Source organism: Cydia pomonella, chromosome 12 (assembly GCF_033807575.1).
Source record: "Cydia pomonella isolate Wapato2018A chromosome 12, ilCydPomo1, whole genome shotgun sequence".
NCBI classification, from domain to species: domain Eukaryota; kingdom Metazoa; phylum Arthropoda; class Insecta; order Lepidoptera; family Tortricidae; genus Cydia; species Cydia pomonella.
Window position 1 is genome coordinate 19669061 of NC_084714.1, and position 25963 is coordinate 19695023.

Below are 25963 nucleotides of genomic sequence, written 5' to 3' on the forward strand. Positions count from 1 at the left end.
AGTATGTCACCTATTCATCTTATTGATATGATAATTAAATTATGATGAACTCTCTTTGAATCAGCTATTATCGTTTCCAACTTCAAGCTAAATGTACTAAAAGGGTCCGATTGTGGTTAGTTTTAATTTGTATCTTGTCAAATGAGCGTCAATTTAGAGCTAATACGAAATAAGTCTGATCGGATCCTCTTTTGTGTCCTCACTGACTTCTTGTTGCATTAAGGCCCAGCAAGTATTGTGCTGTATTTAGATTTTTCTAGCTATTACCACCTCCTTTTCATCTATGTTCGCTCCGTTAGGCTGCGCGTACGCCGACGAGACCCTGACGGGCGAGCAGGCGGTGCTGTGCGCGTACTGGCGAGGCCGCAGCATCGTGGACGCCAAGCTGGCGCCGGGCGCCATGGCGGCCGTCGGCCTCTCCTGGGAGGAGGCCGCGCGCCGCTGCCCCGCCGACATCGTGCCCGCCTGCCACAACTCTGCCGACAGCGTCACTGTAAGTTCCTTCATTCCAAAGTTACGAGAACTGTCAGCTAAATTCGCCTTTTTGGACAATATCACAGACATTTTGAACGCCTAATTTCTTTGCACGTTTCGACGAAGTGTCTTTACATTTTGATAACATTTCCGTTTGTTTGGTAGTAGGGACCTTTACCCTGCCTTTACCAGACAATCAAGAAGTCGAAAACGTGCCAAAAAATAGGAAGAAAAAACTTTCTGTTATTGACCGTTCTGATATAATAAACCTGTTTCATAACATCGATCGATTATTGACAATTGTCAACCAAGAATAAAACAGCCACGAAGCCATAAGGGCGTGTGACTGTTAAACCTCAACTTCGCTAGGAAGATCGCTATTCTAGAAGGCACAGGAAAAGCGCCACTGTGTCTCACCCGTGAGATAGACTACCCGTCTTTATGTAACTGTATTTATTAAAGAGGGACGGATAGTCTATCTAGCGTGCGAGATACTGTCGCGCCCTTCCTGTGCTAGGCCTATAGCTATCTCTTCCATCTAACCGCCCACTAACTAAGCCACATCACCTGTCCAATTCCTTGTTCCAATGCGTATTTGCATTTGACATTTTGCTTAATGAGAGTGAGACGCAATGCAAATTGGACAAAGAAATTGGGCAGGTTGAATACCATCCTAACGCATCTATCTATCGCAGGTTTCTGGCCCACCTCCGTCTATCGAGAAGTTCGTAGCAGAATTATCTGCTGAGGGCGTGTTCGCTCGTCGCGTCAACAGCTCGGGCGTGGCGTTCCACAGCAAGTACATCGCGGCCGCGGCCACTCAACTGCGAAGCAGTTTGCTGCAGGTCATCCCCAAGCCTAAGCCGCGTACGGCGCGCTGGCTGTCGTCTTCCATTCCTCAGGACCAGTGGGGCTCGGATCTTGGTAAGTGTACTGTTGTCATTGCAGAGGTTTGGGTGACCTAGTGAGAGGATGTAAACAAGGTTTACTTTATAACTCCAATTAATTCTGACTCCATAAATATATCGGAAGTTTACAATAATTTTAGTATTAGTTTTACACAAGGTAAGGACTAGGACCAGAGGGCCTACTGCGAACCAGGTTCGACGTGTTGCCTCCCTGTCACACTTACGTACGAATTTACAAGTGCGACAGAGAGGTAACACGTCGAACGTGGTTCGCGCTAGGCCCTCAGGCCAGACGGTGCCGCGGTATTATGTTAGTTAATTATGTGCGCACAGTATACCTTGCGCTAAGCGACTGATTTGGCTAAATTCTCCCATGAACAGTATAACAAAAATGCTGACCATAAACACGCGACACCGCCATGTCCCTACAGCAGTATTTTGTGGTTTTGACCATCAACATTTATAAATTAGTTGGTTTAAAATATATTATTATATCCGTTAATTAAATTATCAAAAAATATTGAACATTCATTTTTTCGTTAGTTAATCAAACTTCGTTAGTAAAGATATAGCGCGTCAAATTTTGAGAGTGGGGCTTTTGAATTAATTATATTTTTAGGATACCTATTATTGCATGCGGCTTATACGTGTAGTTGTTTCTTAGCATTACTTTTTCCTTGGCTTTTTCTTGATGAAACATGATGTTTACTATATCTCCTCCATCGAATAGGATACGGGAGCCGAGATTTAAATATTTTAGGTGAATATATCCGTCTCACTAACGAAAGCGACTCCTAAAACTAGTGCGATAAGGACAAACGCCAGGTTAGGCGAAAAATCCTGCATAAAAATCTCAAAAAACGATGTTTCGTACTCGACTGTTGCCTCCACCAAAACTTAACCATTTGTAACGAATTTTGAGATCTAATTGGTAATTAAATTATCTGTGTTTTAGCTTTGTAGGCTAATTGATGTAAGTTATGAATACCATGCTTCTCTTTGCGGCCTACAAAATTAGGCCGTTTTGCGCAAATTTGAAGTGCACTGGCGCCACACGAAACAAAAATATCAAAAAAAGCAAAACCGTCCGACACAGATATTAATAATAATAATCTGTGTTGAAAAAATCTTTGCTCTAACTTCAAACCCCGAAAAACCACGGAGTACGTTTTTGTGGAGAAATGTTTACTTACGTGGTATCTTGCAGCTAAACTGAGCGACACCGCGTACCACGTGAACAACCTGCTGTCGCCCGTGCGCTTCGCGTCGGTGCTGGCGCTGGTGCCGGAGCGCGCGCTGGTGCTGGAGCTGGCGCCGCACGCGCTGCTGCAGGCCGTGCTCAAGCGCGCGCTGCCCGGCGCCGCGCACGTGCCGCTCGTGCGGCGCGACGCGCCCGACGGCCTCGTGCATCTGCTCAGTGCTGTGGGCAAAGCTTTCGCGGCCGGCGCTCAGCCTCAGGTGAGTTACGCAAAGGGTTTTCAAGTAATATGGTTTTCTCAAACTTGCTATGAAATGATGACATTACTTACGTCAAATTAGGTCCGGAAATACTACATATCAGGTGCGATGAGTGAAGATGATATGTAAAGGAATTTCATACTGCCTTACACACCTAGGACTGTAAAGCACCCTTCTTTTGTTTTTTAACGTCAAATTGTGACACAACGTCTTGGCATCCAACCATCAACTAACTTCAGTTAGCTTGGTACGGTGATTTGTTGTGCATATTCGTTGCTAAGCAACGGCGGTGGCGCATCGCGCTGACGCGCGGACTTACGCGCGTAAGGTTGTACACCGCTGGTTGAGTGGCGAGCCGAGTAGGTCGCCACAAAACTTCTCCAATATGCTTGGAAATGTTCACCTTATTGTAGCAAAAATAAAACGGGAAGGTCTTCATTATGGTCAAACTCGAATGAAAAAAATTCAAACCATTAATGTCGTGTTTTAGCGGACGGGAAGTTATTACTGTGTTGTTTTTTACTTTTTAAAGACACTTATCCACTAAGAAAAACCTAAACCTAAACCTGCCGGTTAGTAAGGTTGCCAGAGCTCAACGAGGGGGGTCGGGTTTAGGGTCGGCAACGCGCATGTAAATCCTCTGGAGTTGCAGGCGTACATAGGCTACGGAGACTGCTTACCATCAGGCGGGCCGTATACTTCTTTGCCACCGACGTAGTATAAAATAAAAAAAACCTAAACAGCCAATTATTATAGCCGCGCGCCGCGTCTACACGACCCGGTCAGCATCATTTCAAGCTGTGTCATGTCTCGTTCTTATAATTCCGTCGTGCATGATCGTGCGAATACTGCTTAATAAAATCAAAGACTATATAACTTTTTTTTTAAATAGCCAAAAAAAAACTCGCGTGATTTGTGCACAAGCCCCTCGTTATCATCATTTCAGCGTTTTCGAACCCCGTTACACACGGATTGTCAACGGTTTGTTAGATTCGACAGACAATAGGGAGCGTGCATGAACTGTAGGAGGCAGCACAGAAGCCGTCAGATTTTTGGCGCGAGACGTAAATGTGATGTTTATAGTTCCGATGTAGCCCACAAGATGGCAGAACCTACTATGCACAAGAAAACACGTGACGTGTAAATGTGCATGTTTGTGGTTCCGATTCAGACCACAAGATGGCAGACCCTCCAACGCGCACGGTCCCTATTATGAATAGTACTTATAGCACAGGTTTATACCTATTTTAAGTATCAACGAAAGACTCTTGGACAATGAATCCTATGTAATATATTATAAGAAATTATGTATAAGGTGTAAACTTATGTGGTTACCTATAATTATATAAGCATCAGTCCTGATTGTCATATAGATTTAAGAGCATGTAAGATGTATTATCTGTTGGTAATCCTAAATAAATAAAAAATAAAAATACTTTTGAGCTTAATAAACTTAACTTATCTTATGAATAACGCCAATGTTTAACCGAACAGGTGTCCCGGCTGTACCCGAGCGTGTCGTTCCCCGTGTCGCGCGGCACGCCGGCGCTGGCCTCGGCCGTGCGCTGGGACCACGCCATCGAGTGGAGCGTGGCCGACTTCAAGCAGGCCGGCCGCACCGGCGAGAACGTCATCGAGTACGACCTCGGCAAGCCCGACGAGGCCTTCATCGCTGGACACAATATTGATGGCAGGGTGCTCTTCCCTGCTACTGGATATCTCGTAAGTCACCATTGTTATGTTCTTCTTGTCCATTTAGTTTGTTTTCAAATCAAATCAGCTTCATTTTCGTCTATCATTACGATTTTCTAGCCACTTATTTAAGCGAAACACAGACTTGTGACGTCACAACCATATTACCTACTCTTTATTTATAATTGTTTCCGGTTTTTAAGTCACAATTTTGTAGGGCATGCATATTAAGTATCTTCTGCAAATTAGCATATTTCGTGCACGATGTGTCATAATTTATTTTTCGTCTCAGCAGCTCGAACAAGCCTACTTTCGTCACTCCAGGGAGTGAGACAAAGTATCTTTTTAATTTAGTGAAGGCCATAAATACAGGAATAAAAACTTTACTTGATGTTGAATTTTTTTAACCTTTAATATGTTCTCACTACTGAGGTGAAAAGTTGTACGTGTCACACTGTAGTGTGCGTGCAACGCCACACTCATACTCTCTCCTTAAGGAAAAAAAAAGAAAAGAGTGAGAGTGGCGTTGCACGCACACTACAACACGAGAGCAAAGTTATTTTACATCTCGTGTTTTTGTCAATCAAAATCATCAAAATCAACACTCGCAGGGTCAACTAACTTTCTTCTCTTGTTGCTCAAATAACTATTAAACAGAGTCAATATCCCTATGAATCGGTTGTTTTTTCTTGACAGACATTAGTATGGCGTACAGTGGCGAAGGTACACAACTTGAAGATAGAAGAAGCCCCCGTAGTTCTAGAGAACGTACAGTTCCGTCGTGCCACTATCGTGTCGCGTGATGTACCTCTGAGGTTCCTCGTCACCCTGCTGGGAGGCACCGGCGAGTTCGAAGTCTGCGAGGGAGGCGCTGTAGTCGTCACCGGAACCGCCCGCCTCACTGATGACCCCGCTTCCGAGCGCTTGCCCGCTACCTCGCTCATCGACCCTGAAGAAAAAGAAGAGGACCTACCTACCCTCGACTCCGAGGACATCTACAAAGAACTCCGTCTCCGCGGCTACAACTACCAAGGCGTCTTTCAAGGAATCAAGTCATCGGACGGCCGCGGCAAGACCGGCCAGCTCAAATGGGAGGATAATTGGATCTCGTTCATGGACACCATGCTCCAGTTCGGTATCATCGGCGTGGATACGCGCGAGCTGTACCTTCCCACTCGTCTTCAACGCGCGCTGATCGATCCCATCGCGCAGCGTAAAGCGGTTGAAGCGGCGGCTCAAACCGGAGGCACTGTGCCGATTAAATTATACCGTAATATTGACGTGACCGTGGCGGGCGGCGTGGAATTCCGTGGTGTGAAGACTTCTCTAGCTCCACGCAGAACTAACGCTCAATCTGCTCCGAAACTTGAGAAATACGTGTTCTTGCCGCTGGATGGCGCTCGCGTAGGCACGGAGGACACCGGACGGTCGAAGCGGCACGCGCTGACGGCGGCGCTGCAGATCGCGCTGGAGAACTGCAACGTGCTGAAGATGAAGCTCACCGAGCCCGCGCTGCAGCGCCCGGCCGAGGCCCTGCTGCTGCCGCATGCCCTGCAAGGTAACACTCTTCTACTTGGACTTGGCACGCACTGCGATTAATTTAGTTTCAGGTTTCAGGATTGCAAGTGCCTGCGCTTATGAAGCATGCCATACGCTGCACTCTTTGTGGTTCTGGAACCGCAAGAAATTTGACTGAATAAATTCCATATTAAATAAATAAATAAATATTATAGGACATTATTACACAAATTGACTAAGTCCCACAGTAAGCTCAATAAGGCTTGTGTTGTAGGTACCTAGACAACGATATATATAATATATAATTATAAATATTTAAATACATAGAAAACACCCATGACTCTGAAACAAATATCCGTGTTCATCACACAAATATATGCTCTTACCAGGATTTGAACCCGGGACCATCAGCTTCATAGGCAGGGTCACTACCCACTAGGCCAGACCGGTCGTCAAAATATTAGGTATATTAGGTATAGGAAAATCATTTATCCGAAATCCGATTGCTCTCTAAACTTGGGTCACATATATTGTAACTAGCCCTAGCACAGGCCCCGGTCTTTTTGGGCTGTTACTGCACACTATGTCTTTAAACGCTGGTTTCAAAAATGTATAATTAGATATAGTGAAAAGTTTGCTGTACATATTTAATGAATAAAAAAAAATCGCAGACAAACCTCTAAATTTGCGTCAGTTGTTTTTCCTATTTTTAACTATATCAGTTTCGCAAAAGCCCAGTTAATTTCGATTTCTGACGCTTTCAACTAAGACTTGAGAAAGCTTTTGACTACATTTAAGATTCTATTTCGGTCGCCTTGACGAGTGCCAGTATTATAAAAAAATATTAATTGTTAAAAACGAGCGCTGTCTCGCTAACAAACTACGTAAGCCGGTTGGCGAGTAACTTTAAATAAATAAATAAATGTTATAGGACATTATTACACAAATATGTGCCTTTGAAAAATAAATGAAATATATATGTACGTATTAAAGTTGTCCTTAATATAATCCAACTTTTTTTAAGAATGCGTAAAAGTAGAGTGCATTCGAGAGTTTTACCAACAAAAATATAAACGACTATTAATTTGACTGTACCCATATTGTCCATAGTGCTGGAATCCGAGCCGGCGGTGCGCGTGGACGCCACTCTGGCGGCCGGCGCCGACTCGGCGCAGTACACCGCCGCCATGGAGCCGCTTGGAATCAAGGTATATACATATAATTACTTGAAGAAACTTGCATAACAAACTTTTACATGTACTTGTTATACTAATAATCGTATCATACGTAGTCATTGACCTGAAGGTACACCCAGCTGCAAAGGCTCTTACTAATTAAGAGATGGTATTTTTCGACTCGTTGTACTCTTTATACCAAATTATAATTGCGTACTTTTCATATATGGGCACACAATTTAACTATAATGTTCGTTTCGATACGCTGTAGTCAACTAAGTATAAAAAAAATACCAATCACGTGCCGCCGCGCTCTCATAAAATGCTCGCGCCTTATGTCTTTTGTACTTAATTGTTGTCTACTGAGATACTTATGAATTTTCATTACTTATTTAGGTTTTATAGTAAAAAAAGTATCATTTTTGATAACTCTAAAAAAATATTGTATACAACAGTGATACAATCAAACTTTTCAATCTCGTACCTTACTTAGGCAACTCAGCAAACTTCGTTGCCTAAATACGGTAATCGACTGAAAAGCTTTCTATTATATCACGATTCTATAAAATATTATTACAGTACATATGGTGCTAATTTACCGCACTAGTGCGAAAATTTGCATATTACGTTACTATGTCAAACATTTAAAGAGCCATATGTACTGTAAAACGTTGTACGATACATGTGCGAATAGGTAATTCGCAGCTCGTGTCGATTTAAAACACTCCCTTCGGTCGTGTTTTAATTTATCGCCACTCGTTTCGAATTTCCTATTTTTCGCACTTGTATCGTAATGTATTATTCCAGGCATCTCTCCTAATATTATTATATGTCATATTCCCAGGTGTCGAAAAAAGACGCCGCCAGCGGCCTAGACGGCGACTGCCACGTGGTGCTGGGCGCCGACGTGCTGGCGCGCCACGGCGCCGCCGCGCTGGGCGCGCTGGCCGCCGCCGCCGCCGCGGCGCCCGCGGGGTTCGTGCTGCTGGAGGAGCCGGCGCGGGCGCTGGACGAGCCGGCTGCACAAGCTTTGATCACCCAAGCTGGACTCACTCTGGTATGTAACGAGCTATACGATCCTGACATACCTGAAATAACGGTAGTTTTTTCTATGAATTTTCATATCTGGAGAAAACGGTTTCCACTAACTATATCTTAATAAATCACTGATTTTGATGTCGATCGCTTCAGCATAATATCTTCTAGGTTTATAGGTATCGCTTTGTTGAAAAAAGGAACCTGGGTTTTCATTGTGTGAATAACATACAAAAAAAATATGATAAATGGAAAATATTTAGAAATTGAAAAACGTTTTCTGTTTTCATAAACGATCATGTGATATACTCAACTTTTAAGGAAAAAATACACATGCGGTTCAGAATATTACTAACTAGTACTAGAATTCAAATTGAAAAAATATGCCCCGATTATTAGATGACGAATGAAAACAGCATTCTAAGGTCGGGCCAAGCGAACTCTTCACAACTGTTACAATTGTTGAGTGTGCAAGTACTGTAGTAAAAGTCACGGACTTTAATTGTTAAGCCAGTTAGAGTACTTTACATTGGACATTAACCCCCTTATTCATAAACGTTACGATACCGCTAATAATCGTTTGTCCCTTTTCTGACGTATTGGTATGATGGAAAGGGACAAACGATTATTAGCGGCATCGTAACTTTGGTATACGTTAAGAATAAGGGGGTAAGTCCGTAACTGTACTTTTACTTTAGTGTCTGCGCGCTATGCTCTAGCATTATTCATACTAATTCTATCACTAAGATTAACCCGTTATCACACAGGTATCACGTGCGCGCGCCGCATCATGCGAATACGTGCTCCTGCGTCGCGAGGCCACCGTCCCGGCCACCAAGGTGGTCCTCGAAGCCCGCGACGACGACTACGCCTGGGTGGAGACGCTGAAGGAGGCCATGAAGCGAGCGGAGACCGAGGACATGCGGCTGTACGTGTGGTCGCGCGCGCCCGGCTCAGGCGTGCAGGGCCTCGCCACGTGCCTGCGGCGCGAGGCCGGCGGGGATAAACTGCGACTTTACTACCTGCCGGGAGCCAAGGACGCGTTCAGCCCGGACGCGGCGCCGTACAGGACGCAGGTGCAGCGCGACCTGGCCTTCAACGTGCTGCGCGCCGGCGTGTGGGGCACGTTCCGACATCTGCTGCTCGACGACACTACTGAAGCGCAGTTGCAGGTATGTCTTTCTGATGTTATATTTGACACCGTTATCAATCGTAAACCGTATTACGACATATGGCTTGCAAATGATCAGTTAAGAGTGTTAATATTATTATCAGTATACACAACTATATACTCATTGTAAAAAGTACGAGTAGTAAATGAATGTATTGATTTAAACCAACACGATTTTCGTTCATAGTTTTAAAACGAATACGGGACTTAATCGCGTAAACTTACGTTTATTACATGGCCTGACGTTTCGAACGTGACGTTACGCTCGTGGTCACAGGCAAACTGGTGAGGAATTGTATCAAAATTTTGCTGCGCGGGTTTTGCGTAAGTTTACGCGATTAAGTCCCGTATTCGTTTTAAAACTGTAAATGAATGTGTTTAAAATACACGACATAGCTAGATGAAAGTGTTTAGTCAATCATGCAGTTTGTCATTGAACTTGCTATTGATACAAAAAAATAACACCGATCAAATCCCGACCCTGAAATGACATCATATATAACTAGTTGTTTTGTCTCATTTCTACTCGAGTACTGATGACGTGATGAATAGTCATGTTACGGTTACTCAGTTCGTTATTGTTGCCTCACTGAGACCAGGGCATCTCATAAAGGGATCTCATAACGCTATCACTATAAATATTAGTTTAGAAGGCATTTTAACCGACTTCAAAAAAGGAGGAGGTTCTCAATTCGACTGTTTTTGTATGTATGTCACTCGATATCTCCGAAAATCGTCAACCGATTTTCAAAATTTTTTTTTAATCGAAATATTAGTTTAGAAGGCATTTTAACCGACTTCAAAAAAGGAGGAGGTTCTCAATTCGACTGTTTTTGTATGTATGTCACTCGATATCTCCGAGAATCGTCAACCGATTTTCAAAATTTTTTTTTAATCGAACCGGTATAACGCCGATATGGTCCCGTTGGCACCAAGTCGGGGTCTGATGATGGGATCTTGGAGAAATCGAGGGAACTCTTCAAATGTTATAGGTACATGTATGGCGCTTTTGGTAATATTTGAAGTCGGTTTTATTTTTTGTTAAAAAGTTATAAATGATGTCATATTTTGTCATACCTTTCTTTCCTCGCAGGTGGAGCACGCATACGTGAACACCCTGACCCGCGGTGACCTGTCATCCCTCCGCTGGATCGAGAGCGACCTGCGCTACGCCTCGGCCACGCCGCGGCGCCCGCACACCGACCTGTGCCGCGTTTACTACGCGCCGCTCAACTTCCGTGACATCATGCTTGCCACTGGAAAGCTGCCACCTGATGCGCTCCCTGGAGACCTCGCTGGACAGGTATGCATCTTTAAACTTGTTTACATACTTTTTGTCTCGATCGAGACTGCGCCACGTTTCAGCGACGCCGCAGCGCCAGCACAGCAACCTATGCAATATTTACTACGCGCCGCTCAACTTCCGTGACATCATGCTTGCCACTGGAAAGCTGCCACCTGATGCGCTCCCTGGAGACCTCGCTGGACAGGTATGCATCTTCAAACTTGCTCATATACTTGTCTCTTCGCTGGATCAGGACTGCGCCACGCCTCGGCGACGCCGCAGCGACCACACACGGACCTGTGCCGCGTTTACTACGCGCTGCTCAACTTCCGTGACATTATGCTTGCCACTGGAAAAACTGCCGCCTGATGAGCTCTCTGGAGACCTCGTTGGACAGATATGCATTCTCACCATACTTGATTGACGACTCTGAGAGTTCCTCTTGTAACGCCATTCTTTCGGAATCAATTTTATTAAATTTTAGGTCACCATTTTAATTTCTTTTGCAGGAATGTATCCTCGGTCTGGAGTTCAGTGGTCGCTCGTCATCCGGCAAACGCGTGATGGGCATGGTAGCGGCCAAGGGTCTGGCCACCACAGTGATGGCCGACGAAGGCTTTATGTGGGAGGTGCCGAAGCAATGGTCGCTGGAGGAAGCGGCGACCGTACCCGTAGCGTACGCGACGGCCTATTACGCTCTGGCCGTCCGTGGGCGCATGCGTAAAGGCGAAGCTGTCCTTATACACGCGGGTACCGGTGGTGTGGGCCAAGCCGCTATCGCCATCGCTCTGCACGCCGGCTGCACCGTGTTCACGACCGTGGGCACGCCCGACAAGCGCGCCTTCCTCCGCGAGCGCTTCCCGCAGCTCCCCGAGGCTAACATCGGAAACTCTCGCGACTGCTCGTTCGAGCAGCTCGTGCTGCGCCGCACGCAGGGCCGCGGCGTGGACCTCGTGCTGAACTCGCTGGCCGGCGACAAGCTGCAGGCGTCGCTCCGCTGCCTCGCCGTGGGCGGCCGGTTCCTGGAGATCGGCAAGCTGGACCTGAGCGCCAACACGGCGCTGGGGATGGCCGTGCTGCTGAAGAACACCACCGTGCACGGCATCCTGCTGGACGCGCTGTTCGACGCGCGCGGCGACCACCCCGAGAAGGCGGAGGTGGTCCGCTGCGTGACGGAGGGCATCGCGGCCGGCGCCGTGCGGCCGCTGCCCGCCACGGTCTACTCCGACACCCAGCTCGAGCAGGCCTTCCGGTGAGTTTCGTTTACACCACAGATTACACAGACACAGCTGAATTATTATATATATTTATAATATATACGACTACTTGTCGTCATTGTTGGCGCAACTGAAATAAACGGTTGCTATATTTGCATAAAAGCGCTTATGCGTTACCTTGATACTATATGATGTTACTAAAAATGTTGTATTAACTTGTAAAAGAGCCCTTGAGGCCTACTTGCAATAAAAAAAATTGAATTTTGATTGCCTTATGATTTGGATTTAAACTTGTTAATTTATACAGATTAATAATTATATATAATCGTCAAAAGAAGGAGTCACAAGAATATAATTAATAAAATATCAATTTCAGAATTAAATAATTACAGAATAATACGATTTCAAAAGAATATCAAGACGTGGATCCACTCCTGTGATGGATGGTCAAAATCTATAGATACATCATTCATAAATTCACTAACAGTTTATCCAAGAAAAAATCTTTGTGTTCCGTCTATTATCCGAGGTAGTCTGTGGTTTACATTGGTCGCTCGATGTCTCGCTAACGGCTGTCCCCCCCCCCTCCCCCCAGCTTCATGGCCACGGGCAAGCACATCGGCAAGGTGCTGGTGCGCGTGCGCGAGGAGGAGGCGGGCGCGCGGCCGGCGGCGCGGCTGCTGTCCGCGCTGCCGCGCACCTACATGCACCCCGGCAAGAGCTACGTGCTCGTCGGTCAGTACTGCATTCTTTACTATATACCTTCTCATTGTCTTTCAGCTTCAGTAGTGGTCTGCGGAGCCTAATTTTCCCATAGCAGTGTAACTGTCATTAGGGTTCCGTAGCCAAATGGCAAAAAACGGAACCCTTATAGATTCGTCATATCCGTCTGTCTCTCCGATTATGTCACAGCCACTTTTTGTTGTATTGTACTGTGCAACGTATGATTAGATTAGATTTATTTATTTCTTAAAAAAACAGTATTTTACACAAAAGGATAAAATAAAGGCTTTCACTAAAAGATCGTCAACTCAACATTAAAACAGAAATGAAAAATATAAAAATTTAATATTAATGGTTAAAAGCGGTGGTGGCCGAGTGGATATGACGTCCGACTTTCAATCCGGAGGTCGTGGGTTCAAATCCTGGCTCGTACCAATGAGTTTTTCGGAACTTATATACGAAATGTCATTTGATATTTACCACTAGCTTTTCGGTGAAGAAAAACATCGTGAGGAAACCTGCACACATCTGCGAAGAAATTCAAAGGTGTATGTGAAGTCCCCAATCCGCATTGGGCTAGCGTGGGGACTATAGCCCGAGCCCTCTTGCACATGAGAGGAGGCCTGTGCCCAGCAGTGGGACGTATATAGGCTGAATTATTATTATTATTAATATTAATAAATAAAACAATGGCACGACAAAAAAGAAATGTGATTGTATAGAGAGCGTGCATGAACTGTAGGAGGCAGCACAGGAGCCGTCAGATTTTTGGCGCGAAGCGTAAATGTGATGTTCATAGTTCCGATGTAGCCCACAAGATGGCAGAACCTACTATGCACAAGAAAACACGTGACGTGTAAATGTACATGTTTATGGTTCCGATTCAGGCCCCAAGATGGCAGACCCTTTTTTTTTATACTACGTCGGTGGCAAACAAACATACGGCCCGCCTGATGGTAAGTAGTCTCCGTAGCCTATGTACGCCTGCAACTCCAGAGGAGTTACATGCGCGTTGCCGACCCTAAACCCGGCCCCCCTCGTTGAGCTCTGGCAACCTTACTCACCGGCAAGAACACAACACTATGAGTAGGGACCCACCAACGCGCACGGTCCCTATACATAGACCCAGCCTAGGTATTGTCGAAATGTCAAAAAGAAAAAAAAAAACAAATATATTTACAAAAACACTAAGTTATAAATAACTTTATCTCTTAAGTAATATACCTAGTATCTGTTAAGTAGTAGTATGTATGTTTGAAGCATGATTGATACTTAGGTACTTTCTTAGTCGTGTCTAATAGTTACTTTTGTGTATTTTCCTATTTATGGGCAATCCCGTATAAGCCCTGTTAACGCTTGTTATGAATATCAGTATTTTATATTTAATGGAACTATAGTACCAATATACATCTATTAGTTTAAAAAAAAGGAATTAATAGTCCATACGAAATTAAGCTGTTTTAAAACGGCTGAATTCTCACGCATTTTAACTATGTTTTTAGTTCACGATAGACCTCAATCGCATTTAAACTATCACGGGTCATACTAACATTTAGCTAAGTTTACGGTATGACTTGCGTATTTTTAATCACGACATGTTTCGGAGAGCCAAAGAGATTTAATTGTAATAGAGAGGTAAAGTCTAAGAAAAAAACGTGCCCCTTAATTTGACATTCAAACCAGATGGCGTTATACTGTACCTTATGTTTTGCGGTCACTGAATCGTCAAACGTCAACTTTTGACAGTCAGAGTTACCGCAAAATTATGGAAGGGAGAGGCAAGGAACAGAAACTCCATATACCAAAAAGTGTCCTACAAAAAACCATAAATAGGTGGCGCTACAATACCTAGAATCCTTGAGAAAAATATCTAATCATAGACGCACTTCACTCCGTCAATAACGCCTAGTTTCTTAGCTACTCCAGCGCTACTCTGGAGAGATTTGGAACTATTATTTATAGCTGACAGCTGGACACTTTTGCAACAGTTCTGCCTAAGGAGATTCTGTTCCTTGCCTTTACCTTCCATACGCAAAATGTATAGAGCTGTACTGCGCCACCTCGTATACCTGTCAAATTCGAAACACGTTATTGTCTTAGATTTTACACAACTTGCACAATCAATGTATGTTTGGTCCAGCCTAGGTTTTTCAAGCGTTAACCGTGCGTGAGCAGCGGTCACGATAACCGCGGGCGCGATAAACCTGTAGGGCTAATACGGTCGGCTCTTTATCACTTGTCACTATGCCTGTCACGTTCTAACAAGTACGTAAGTGCGAAAGTGATGCATGGAATGACAGGTAATAAAAATGCGACTATGATACCGCTGCTGGACTGTTTATAAGTTATGAATACTCGTATCTCGCCCGTCTGATGTATATTGACGAATAACTATATGCCAGGTGGTCTGGGCGGCTTCGGCCTGGAGCTGGGCGAGTGGCTGACGAAGAACGGGGCTCGCACGCTCGTGTTCAACTCGCGCAGCGGCGTGCGCACCGGCTACCAGGCCTGGTGCATTCGCAGGTTTGTATAAAAATAACTTAATAAGTTTAAAAATTGTGCTCTGAGTTTGACAGCGGAAGTAGATAGAATTATACGGCTGCATACGTTTTGTGATTACTGAAGTTCTTTCAAATTTCTTTTGGTTAAGCTTAATATTAGGACTAATTACAAAAAAAAAAGTATTATTCTACTTGTCGACTGTAATGGTTGAATTAAGATTTCGTATACCAAACTGTAATTGGGTACTTTTCATGTATGAGCTCCCAATTCAACTATAATATTCATTTCGAAACGGTTTAGTCAACTATAATGAAATGGACCAATCACAGCTCGCCGCGGTGAAGAGGACGAAAGAAAACGATAGCTCAAATTAATTATTTATTTCAGGTTGTATAGTAGAAACAATTGCTTCATAAGTCATAAACCGCTTACCATTGCTTGTTAGTCTCCATAAGGTACGGTGGCCAAAATCGAGAAAAACTGTCTCAAAATTGAATTTAGCGCGGAGCAAGTACCAGGGCCTCATGAGTTACGAGAAGGTGTCGCCGACCACCCCGCCGGGTGCCGGCGGCCGGGGCGCGTGCGAGTATGAAGGTATCGCGGCTGCTCGCGTATCTTAAATAGCTGCATACTTTTGGCTTGTTTACCTGTATGATTTTATTAGGTTAAAGTATTATTTTTATTGACTCGTAGAAAAAGTATTATATACAATAGTAATATAATCAAGCTTTTCAATCTCGTACCTCACTTCGGCAACTCAGCAAGCTTCGTTGTCAAAACACGGTACTCGACTGAAAAGCTCTCTATTATATCACGATTGTATTAAATACTATTATGCAACCGTCTTATGTGAAGGGTCAAATGTGAGCCGGATTTATATCATATAAATTTGCTATACTTCCAAGCTACAAACATTTGACGTGACAGCTACAGCTACACCATATAAAAATAAGCTGTGATAGGGACTGTCCTTCGACGCGAAAGATATAATGAATCAATGTTGTCCCCCAGATGGCGCGAGAAGGGCATCAAGGTGCTGGTGTCGACGGCGGACGCCACCACGGCGGCGGGCGCGCGCGCGCTGCTGCAGCAGGCGGCCGGCGCCGCGCCCGTGGGCGGCGTGTTCAACCTGGCCGCCGTGCTGCGCGACGCCTTCCTCGAGAACCAGACCCCCGAGGACTTCCGCGTCTGCGCCAAGCCCAAGATTGACGGTCAGTACCGCTCCATAGTCCGCGCATCAATTCTGTGCATTCGGGGTCGAGGAAGCGGGAGGGCGTGCCTCGCGCCCGTACTAGTCGCTGCGGAGTCGGCCTGTTGGGGCACGTGTGCACGTGGCGCTCGCCGACACGTGGTCCGCGGGACGCCGACACGTGGTCCGGAGGACGCCGACACGTATTCCAAGGATCGCTGCCGCGTGGTCCGGGGACGCCGACGCTCGCCCGAAACCAGTGTTGGCAACGATGTGAATGAAAGTTCATCGAGGTCTTGTCGATTAAATCTACTAGTGTAAATTTGTTTGTAGCTACACTCGGTCGTGACGTCCGACATTCCTAACATTTCTCATTCTTGCACGGAATTCGTGCGCGGATACATCCTCAAATCAAAGATTGATTGTGTAAGATGTTCAAAGTCTACATTGTAATTATGGTTGTGAAAAGTTAACGTTTGATAATTCAATGACCACAAAACCGCCGTTGGGTTTGCCTGTCAAATTTAGGGAGCACGTTTTTTCGTAAACTTTACGTCTATTACAATCCATAACTCTTTGCTTCAATATACAAGACCGACCAGAAGGAGAGATCGCTAAATACCAATATATGCCTTATATATGCCTTCCGCGTAGCCTTCTGTTGCTAACGAGGTCAGTGATCAAATATGACCGATACGTGATAATTCATAACTATGAAATACTTTCTTACACCAATTTTTTACACGGTCCATTCGGCTACCGATCAGACTACACTTTTTAGTCTGTTTTTTTTTATAATGTACCTCAATTTTAACAAGCTCTGTAAAACTGACGACTAAACTGTGGAATGAACTGTCGCCTGCGGTATTCCATCTCAAATGATGGACTTATTTACAACCTCTCTGGTGTTGCGGGTGTAATCGCAGATCGTAGGCGACAGTCATCACTTATCATCCGGCGATTTATCTGCTTGTTTGCCTCTTAAAAAAAAATCGCTATAATTTCTTTCATCTCATTAAATATTTCTTCTCTACAGGCACACGCGCACTGGACGTCGCTTCTCGCGAGCTCGCACCAGAGCTCGAACACTTCGTGGCATTCTCTTCCGTATCCTGCGGCCGCGGTAACGCCGGCCAGAGCAACTACGGTCTTGCGAACAGCGCCATGGAACGCTTATGCGAACAGCGGCAAGCGGACGGTCTACCAGCTTTAGCCGTCCAATGGGGCGCCATTGGCGACGTGGGTCTCATCATGACCGCCATGCACGGAAGCGAGGATACTGAAGTAGGAGGAACCATGCCGCAGCGCATCGCGTCTTGCCTGTCCACGCTGGGAACGTTGCTGGCGCTGCCGCACGCTGTGGCGTCCTCTGTGGTGCTGGCCGACAAGCGACGTGCTCAGGACAAGCCCACGCAGGACCTTGTGCAGGCTGTCGCTAATATCCTTGGTACGTATATAGAATTGTGGACATTTCACTCTATTATAAAAATAAGTTCAAGTATCCAGTCAGGGAGCTATAAGTACTATACAAACAAAACGATAGGGTACTTTTCTATTAGCAGTGGGGCGACACTCCCTCCTTTCGGTCATTCTCGGCTCCATCCGGCTCAGCATTGCTCCGAGCTTATTAGGGTTCGCACAACTTGACGTCCCTATGCGTGCACAACCACAGATAAGATAATCACTTGAATTTAGACAACCCTAAATAGCCGAAAGGGATAGTGCCGTACATACACAAGAAAGGAACAGCATGATTCGACCCTAAATTGCTGTCAAACTTCGGTTTTATAGGAAGTGTCATTTCTGTACGGTAGTACTATTAATTATTATGTGCAAAGAATATAATACTCACTAGGAGATTCTGTGCTACTAGTCTTTGTTTCTTTTTTTAGAACTGTCAAAACGATTTACTAATATGGAATTTATATGAAAACTACAAGTGACGTCACAGTCACCTTCTTTTTTTAGTTCTATCCGATTTATTAATCAGAAATTGTGTCAAAAAATAACTGCTGTTATCAAATAATTATCTGGTGCTTTATTCCGTGCATGGTGTGAAGTAATTAATTCGTCAAAAATGTGTCCAAAGAAATTAGGGGAACAACACTCTAATATTGAATGATATTGATCCACGTACAGCGTACAGATTATCCAGGGAACTGTTTTATTCTAACGTATATCTCTTATTCTATAAAAAAAATAATACGAAATTCCTAACGAAATCCTCACAAATTGTATTCACCATCAGGTATCAAGGACCCCAGCAAGGTGTCGGAGAGCGCAAACCTCGCCGAGCTGGGCATGGACTCGCTGATGGGCGCCGAGATCAAGCAGACCCTGGAGCGCGGCTACGACGTGCTGCTCGGCGTGCAGGAGATCCGCGCGCTCACGTTCGCTAAGCTGCGCAGTATGGGCGGCGACGCGTCCGCCTCCGCCTCCGCTCCCGCTTCCGCGCCCGCCGACGGCGCGCCGGCCGCCAGCAGCGACGACCTGGTGCAGTTCGCGACGTTCGGCGAGCTCATGCCCAAGCAGGTGCTCGTCAAGCTGCCGTCGCAGCCGCCGGCTAATCCGGACCACAAGCCCATATTTATGGTAAGACACATTCCTTTGCTTTCAATTTCGACATAGTTTATTAGCCTAGTGCAGTTTCTCCAAACTTTTTTTACTCCGGGGCCAGACTCCTTTTCGAGGGCCTTTTTTTGCCAATTAAACTAACAGGCTCGTGTCATAGTTTGGATACCACTAAGAGACACAAATCATCCCAATTTCCCTTTGTGTTTATTCTGATTCTATAACCTGGACAAATACTTTGGTAAGATATTGGATTAATTTAGACGGATAATCACACTCATTTTATTTAAATTTTTATTGTTTTGGACTGTTATTATTATTTGTTGAATTGACTGATGTGTTGTATTAATTTATTGTAATTATTAATTATTATTTTAATCGGAATGACCTCATCCATTTTAGTTTTGTGTTATTTATTAATTTTATTATCAATATTATTGACATGTTATTATAATATTTTTTTGTTTTGTTTAAATTTGATATGGTTTTATACTGTGTATCTGCATGGATTTTTTCCTTATGATTAGACGGACAGTTTTACTCGTACCCAACATTGATCACGGCTTCGTTTTACAGGTGCACCCGATCGAAGGTGTAGTAGACTTGTTACGCGGCGTGGCAGCCAGCGTGAAGGGCACAGTGTACGGTCTGCAGTGCGCGGCGTCCGCTCCGCTAGATGATATGGCTGCGCTCGCGCGCTTCTACGTAAAGCATGTCCGCACAGCCCAACCTCAGCCACCATACACGCTGCTCGGCTACTCGTTCGGCGCCGGCGTTGCCTTCGAGATGGCACTACAGTTAGAGAAGGAAGGCTGCGCTACAAGACTGGTGCTCGTGGACGGGTCGCCCGCGTTCGTCGCCACGCACACGACGCGTGGCAAGAACAAGCGCACCGCTCGCACCCCGCAGTCTGATGAGGCTGACGCGCTTGCGTATTTCGCGCAGGTGTTCCAGGACCTTGATGCGGCTAAGGTAATTTGGTTAAGATTTTTATTCCATATTTAAAAATAGTATCGATCAAGTTTGAACTGGTTTACGACATATGGAGTTAAATCGTTTGCTATTATATTTTCTAGGAAATGTTCGTATTTGTCATGCTACTTCAGTCGATCTTAGTAGTTTTCTAGGGTTCCGTACCCAAAGGGTCAAACGGGACTCTATTACTGATACTCCGCTGTCCGTCCGTCCGTCTGTCACCCGTGTCAACCGTGATAGCCAGTTGAAATTTCTACAGATTATGTATTTCTGTTGCCGCTATAAGTGCTATAACAACAAATACTAAAAACAATAAAATAAATATTTCTTTCCAATCTCAAGGCTCTCATCCAATCACCGAAGTTAAGCAACGTCGGGCGGGGTCAGTACTTGGACGGGTGACCGTTTTTATATATAGTGGTACGGAACCCTTCCCGTGCGAGTCCGACTCGCACTCGGCCGGTTTTTATTTACTGAGACTTAAAGTTAGTTACACTGTGATCGTCCTACCTTTCGATTGAAAAATAAACTCACATTGTTCGGCATCGAATGTAAGTTACCTGTGTTATATCGTCGCCAGGTCGCGAGCGAGCTGGAGAAGCTCCCCAGCTGGGAGGCGCGCGTGGGGCGCGTGACGGAGCTCATCGTGGCGGGCGGCGCGCGGGTGGAGCCCGACGCGCTGCGCGGCGCCGCGCACAGCTTCTACCGCAAGCTCGTGCTCGGCGACCGCTACAAGCCCGGCGCCCGGCTGCGCGCGCCCGTCACGCTGTTCAAGGCCCGGGACAACTACGTGGCGCTGGACGAGGACTACGGGCTGCGGGCCGTGGTGGCCGGCGAGCTGAGCACGCGCCAGCTGGCCGGCACGCACCGCACCATCCTGGCGGGCGACGCGGCGCGCTCCATCGCGGACTACGTGTCCGACCTGCTCGCCGCGCACTAGCGGGCCCGACCGCCTCCTCCGCACATTCCGCCCGTTATATCTATCCTTTCGGACGCTTTCTACTGACACGCTCCTGAGAGAAACGGAGAAACGATATTTCCCTGTCCTCGGCGAAAAGTATCCTAAAAGGATAGATGTAGTGGCGCCGACGCACGCGGTAGGGACGATATTTGTAGGAAAATATTTAATTTTATAAGCACCTTGTTGCTAAACGCGACGAGATTCTGAAACGTAGTGTAAATACATACAAATTTTGTTATCGAATTTATTTAACGAATCTCTTGGCTACGATGAGAATTTTTAATCGTAATTGGTGAATCTTTATCGCTCGTTTCGAGCGGATGGGAGCGTCCGTGGAGCCCCCATAGTGCGGCTCGCCGGCCTCCCATTCTTCTATTTATACTTGACAGCTATTTTTTGTAAGGCCTCTCTATTTAGTACCTCGGGGTATATTGTAATACATACTACATGTGTACATGTAACATAGGTAGTTTAGTAAGTAATCCTATCGACACGATTGTAGTTATTCGTTAAGTCCGATTGTTCCATTAGCCAACATTTTTTTACTAATAACATTTTGATCTGGAAAAATTATAATTTAATATGAAACCAAAGATATAAAAAAACACTATAATAGATCTGCCGTAAAGATACAACATTATTGAATTGTGATTTTACTTATTTATATGGGACGTAAATTAATAAAAGATAATCATGAGTCAAATACTTGTACATTCCATAAGGCGGGGAAGAGCAACAAATTCGTTGCAATGCACATGGCCTGATTAAATAAGCTTACACGTTAAATCTAAGCTAAATATCCGCTACTCGGGTTTAACCCGGCAATGGAAGATACAGAACATGGTTTAAGCTAGAAACATGTATACATATGAAAACGAAAAAATATCAACCGTACGAGATTTCCAAGGCGAACATTTATTACAAAAAATATTATTTTAATATTTGCAAAAATGCGTGCCATTAGTTCGCCATATGGCCCACACATTGTAATGGGGAAGACCAGTAAAAACTATATGTAACATAGATGGCGCTCTCTACAATAGAATTTTTTTTCTATTGAAAATTTAAAAAATCGGCAATGTCATAGACAATTTAACAGACGCCTTCTCCATAGCAGCTCACTAGCGATGTTTCTAGCTTTAATCAGGCCGTGGCTAGAGGGGCAGAGCCCGCGCCGGGCGCGGCGCCGCCGCGAGTGATAGCCCGGCGATAGTCTAAGGTAGCACTAAGTAGGTAGTTCCTGTGTATGGTTGTTGTGCTAATTTATTTTGTTACTGACTTGGCGCAAGCGCTCTGTGATTAAACGTGCATTATTTTTCACGATATTGTTTTATTCATTTTTTTTCCCTGATATTCCCAAGCCGCCGCAGTTGACATTCGCAAGCAATATTCACAATTTGCACGACTGTCACGCAACCTAGTGTCCGCAAATCTTGGGGGAAACGTCAATTCACTACATCTTATAAAACGACTACTGAACGGATTTTCATACGACTTTCATCTATCAATAGAGTGATTCTTGAGGAAGGCTTAGGTATATAACTTGTTAAGGTTTTGTGTAAATTGGTTGAAATATAACGATGTTGTCGGAAAAAATCACGCTGGCTAGGAGTTTTAATCGAAAACGCTGCCTAATCCGTTAGAGCTATAACAACACAATGTATGGTGGGGTTGTTTCTCATTCATAGGTCGACAAAAAAGTACGAAATGCTAAATGATGGCTAAATGTCTATCTTTTAAGATTACCTTACTATACCCCTTCTTAACTTCTAGAAAAAGATCACATGATATGTGGTATTTGCAAAGCTATTTATATGGATACATTATTAACAATTATCAAATTAAATACGTTAGTTATATTAAGCATTTCATACAGATTACAATAGTTCCTTACACCATACAATTTCAATGAATATTTCAGGAGAAATCGTAAATCAAAGTTTCATTTCGAGCCATATAACTTGTACGAAGTGTTAAAGACGCTATCCGCAGTTCTAATTTTTACCACGTTATGCGCTGGAATCGCTTTACTTACCCCCACCACGCACTTCGCACGGTCCCACAGATGGGAATAGATGCATTAATATGAATGGGGCAGAGACAAATAGGAATACACCCATCTACCATGAAAATCGAAATTTCGTTATTTGCCCCCGCTCATGCTACTGTATACCGTACCGTAACAAACCGTAGTTTACAGGATGCATTTTGCCCGCGGCACAATATGCACAACACAACATGTGCCGTATAAGCCTTTTATCAATCCTGCCGTCGGACGGCATAATAAATACCATACTTTGTCTCTAATTGCTAAAAATATTTTATGTTTGATATTTTTGCATTTGAAGTATTTTTTTATATTTCAAATATTATAAACGAGTGATTATTCGTGAAACTGAAAGCGACTCTTGCATCGTCATCGGGCCCGACGTCGCACACAAACAAAGCAGTGTAACCTCCTAGTGCGTATTGTATTCTTTGAGTGTAGCCACCAAAATGGCTAGGCTTGAATATTCAAATTTGTATTGAGAACAACGTTCAGCAGGGGGAGGAAACTAGAGCGTTCGGGCTTTCTCGGCTCCGTTCGGCTCAGCATTGGTCCAAGCAACTAATAATCCAAGAGCATATAATCACTACGCTTTATGAATTTTGATGACCCATTATTGTATTTCTATGGATGACCTTGAATAGCCGAAAGGGATAGTTCCATAGATTAGACAGGGACAACATGATTCGGCCCTGAATCGCTGTCAAACTTCGGTTTTGTAGGAAGTTTCCTTTCTGTACAGTAGTAGACCTCATAGAATCAATAGGAAAAAACTGGAAAGAAATGGCAATAGATAGACAAAAATGGAAGAAAATGCTGGACAAATACCTAAATATAATAGAAAAAGGCGATTCGGAAGAGGCCTAGGTCAAAAGACCTTACGAACATGTTCATAGGAATTGTTAATATAATAAGGAATTGTTAAATAGACTGCTAACAGTTCGTATAATAAAGGCTTTAATAATAATAATAATAAACAGTAGTACTATTAGTTATTCTGTGGTTCGGGCCTTGAGTTTTGAGCAAAGTGAACTACAAAGTGAACGCTCGAAAAAAAAAGCGCGGGAAACGTGAAACGCGGCGGTCTAGTTTTTTGTTTCTCGTACATTATTTTTATTGTAATATCAGGAAATCGGTAATTTGTATATAATTTTTCACATATTTTGTATATATTCTTTTATTTGTATATATAATTAGTGGATTTCTTCATAGTTGGTAAGTTTTTTCGTGTAAATTTTCTATGGGGGACGACGATCCTCCTGATCCTGGAGGTGGAAACCTCCAGGTCGGATGTAATGTGACCGTTGATTCGGCAATGGATACTGACACTTCTGTGGGTAGCAGGAGTGAACTTAAAAGAAATAAAGTACAAAAAAGATGCAAAAATTGCAATAAAAAAAGAAGGAAAAATAATGGCGGGGAATATTCGTGCGATTGCCAGGAAAACATACAAAACTCCCAAGCTCTTTCGAGTTCTAGCACGCAGCCTACCATAATCCCCTCTGACAATTTAAATATAAATATAAACAATAGCGCTATTAGCACCAAGGTTGGTAGGAACTTATTTTCAAATTCAGATGTTGCACCCTTTATGGTTCACGTCCAACTCAAACAGACTGACGCAAGCTCATCTCTGCACCCGGTATCTTTTGGGAAATTCCTCGTCAAAAAGGCCTTCAGAAACATTATTAACGGAAGTGTTAAGCGCATTGGCAGAACTCGCATAGCAATGTCATTCTCAAATTATTTAGATGCAAATTTATTTGTAACTGACCCATGTCTCGAGTTAGAGAATCTTACTGCATACATACCGTCTTTTTCTGTGACCCGTATGGGTTTGGTTCGCGGCATTCCTGCACAGTGGTCGGATGAAGAAATTTTGTCAAACATTTCCGTGCCCATTGGGTGCGGAAATGTTCTTAAAGTGCGGCGCTTAAACCATAGAGTTACGGTTAATGGTTCTGTTTCGTGGCAACCCTCTGAAACAGTTGTTTTAACTTTTGATGGCCAAGTCTTACCAAAACGGGTATTTTCGTGCTACAACTCACTGACTGTTGAATTGTATATTTTCCCCACAATTCAGTGTTATAATTGCACTAAATTCGGACACACCAAAACTAATTGCAGATCAAAACCAAAGTGTTTTAAGTGTGGTCAAATGCACTCCGGTCATACCTGTTCAGTGGAGGAAGAAGATGCCATTTGCTGCTTATGCAATGGTTTTCATTTCGCCACGAACAGGGCTTGCCCGGAGCATAAGAGACAGAAGGATATTAAAATAACTATGGCCAATAATTGTATTTCCTACGGTGAAGCTGTCAAACTACATCCTGCAGTTTCTAAATCATTCGCCGATGTCCTTCTGACACAACCACAACCACAGTTACAGTCCCAGCCAAATTTACATCACAGAGTCCATAATTCAGCCCCGAGCACAACCATGCAGTCCCATAGTTACAAAAAAACAACTTTTTTGAAGCCACGTCCAGTAAGAAAGACCATGACAGGGTATGATGTAGCAGCTCATAATGCACTAGTTAATGAGTATACCATTCCATCTCCTCCAAATGGCTGTGCACTACAGCAAGATTCTCGCAAAGAGAATACATCAGTAGCTGACGAAATTCAAGCCCTAATTAATCATTTATCTCAGCCCAATGTAAAACTACCGTCCCACGTTGCCCCCATGCTTGATGTACTTGTTACAACTATTAAAAATAATGGCCACAATTATTCAGTGGAATTGCAGAAGCATAATAAATAAAAAGCAAGATCTAATACATTTATTAAACAAATTTCAACCTTTTGTTTTTGCCCTCTCTGAGACATGGCTAAAGCCTGGAGCTCTTCTTAGAGCTACTGGATATTCATGCCTCAGAGAGGACCGTCCTGGCGGATGGGGCGGTGTAGCTCTACTCGTCAGGAATTCCATTTCATTTTCACCTTATAATCTTCCATCCCATAGCGATGATTTTTCAATTGTTGCTGCCATTGTAAATAACATCTGTATCATTTCTGTATATATACCTCATCCATCATCATCCATTTTTGATGAGCTTGAA

At 44.2% G+C, this 25963-nt stretch overlaps 1 protein-coding gene across 2 annotated transcripts in view; it reads left to right on the forward strand.

Annotated features, from left to right (window-relative positions):
• Nucleotides 1–22174, forward strand: part of LOC133523795 (fatty acid synthase) — a 53621-nt gene extending 31447 nt beyond the window's left edge. For both annotated transcript variants that reach the window (XM_061859529.1, XM_061859528.1), the window contains exons 6-22: nt 300–493; nt 1170–1398; nt 2590–2840; nt 4335–4562; nt 5229–6090; nt 7161–7258; nt 8070–8282; nt 9028–9432; nt 10525–10734; nt 11226–11968; nt 12529–12668; nt 15059–15179; nt 16170–16369; nt 17384–17794; nt 18596–18939; nt 19495–19890; nt 20474–22174. In XM_061859529.1, coding sequence (XP_061715513.1) covers nt 300–493; nt 1170–1398; nt 2590–2840; nt 4335–4562; nt 5229–6090; nt 7161–7258; nt 8070–8282; nt 9028–9432; nt 10525–10734; nt 11226–11968; nt 12529–12668; nt 15059–15179; nt 16170–16369; nt 17384–17794; nt 18596–18939; nt 19495–19890; nt 20474–20833 — 5405 coding nt within the window. In that variant the 3' untranslated portion in view covers nt 20834–22174. The remainder of the gene's footprint in view (nt 1–299; nt 494–1169; nt 1399–2589; nt 2841–4334; nt 4563–5228; nt 6091–7160; nt 7259–8069; nt 8283–9027; nt 9433–10524; nt 10735–11225; nt 11969–12528; nt 12669–15058; nt 15180–16169; nt 16370–17383; nt 17795–18595; nt 18940–19494; nt 19891–20473) is intronic.
• Nucleotides 22175–25963: the final 3789 nt, after the last annotated feature.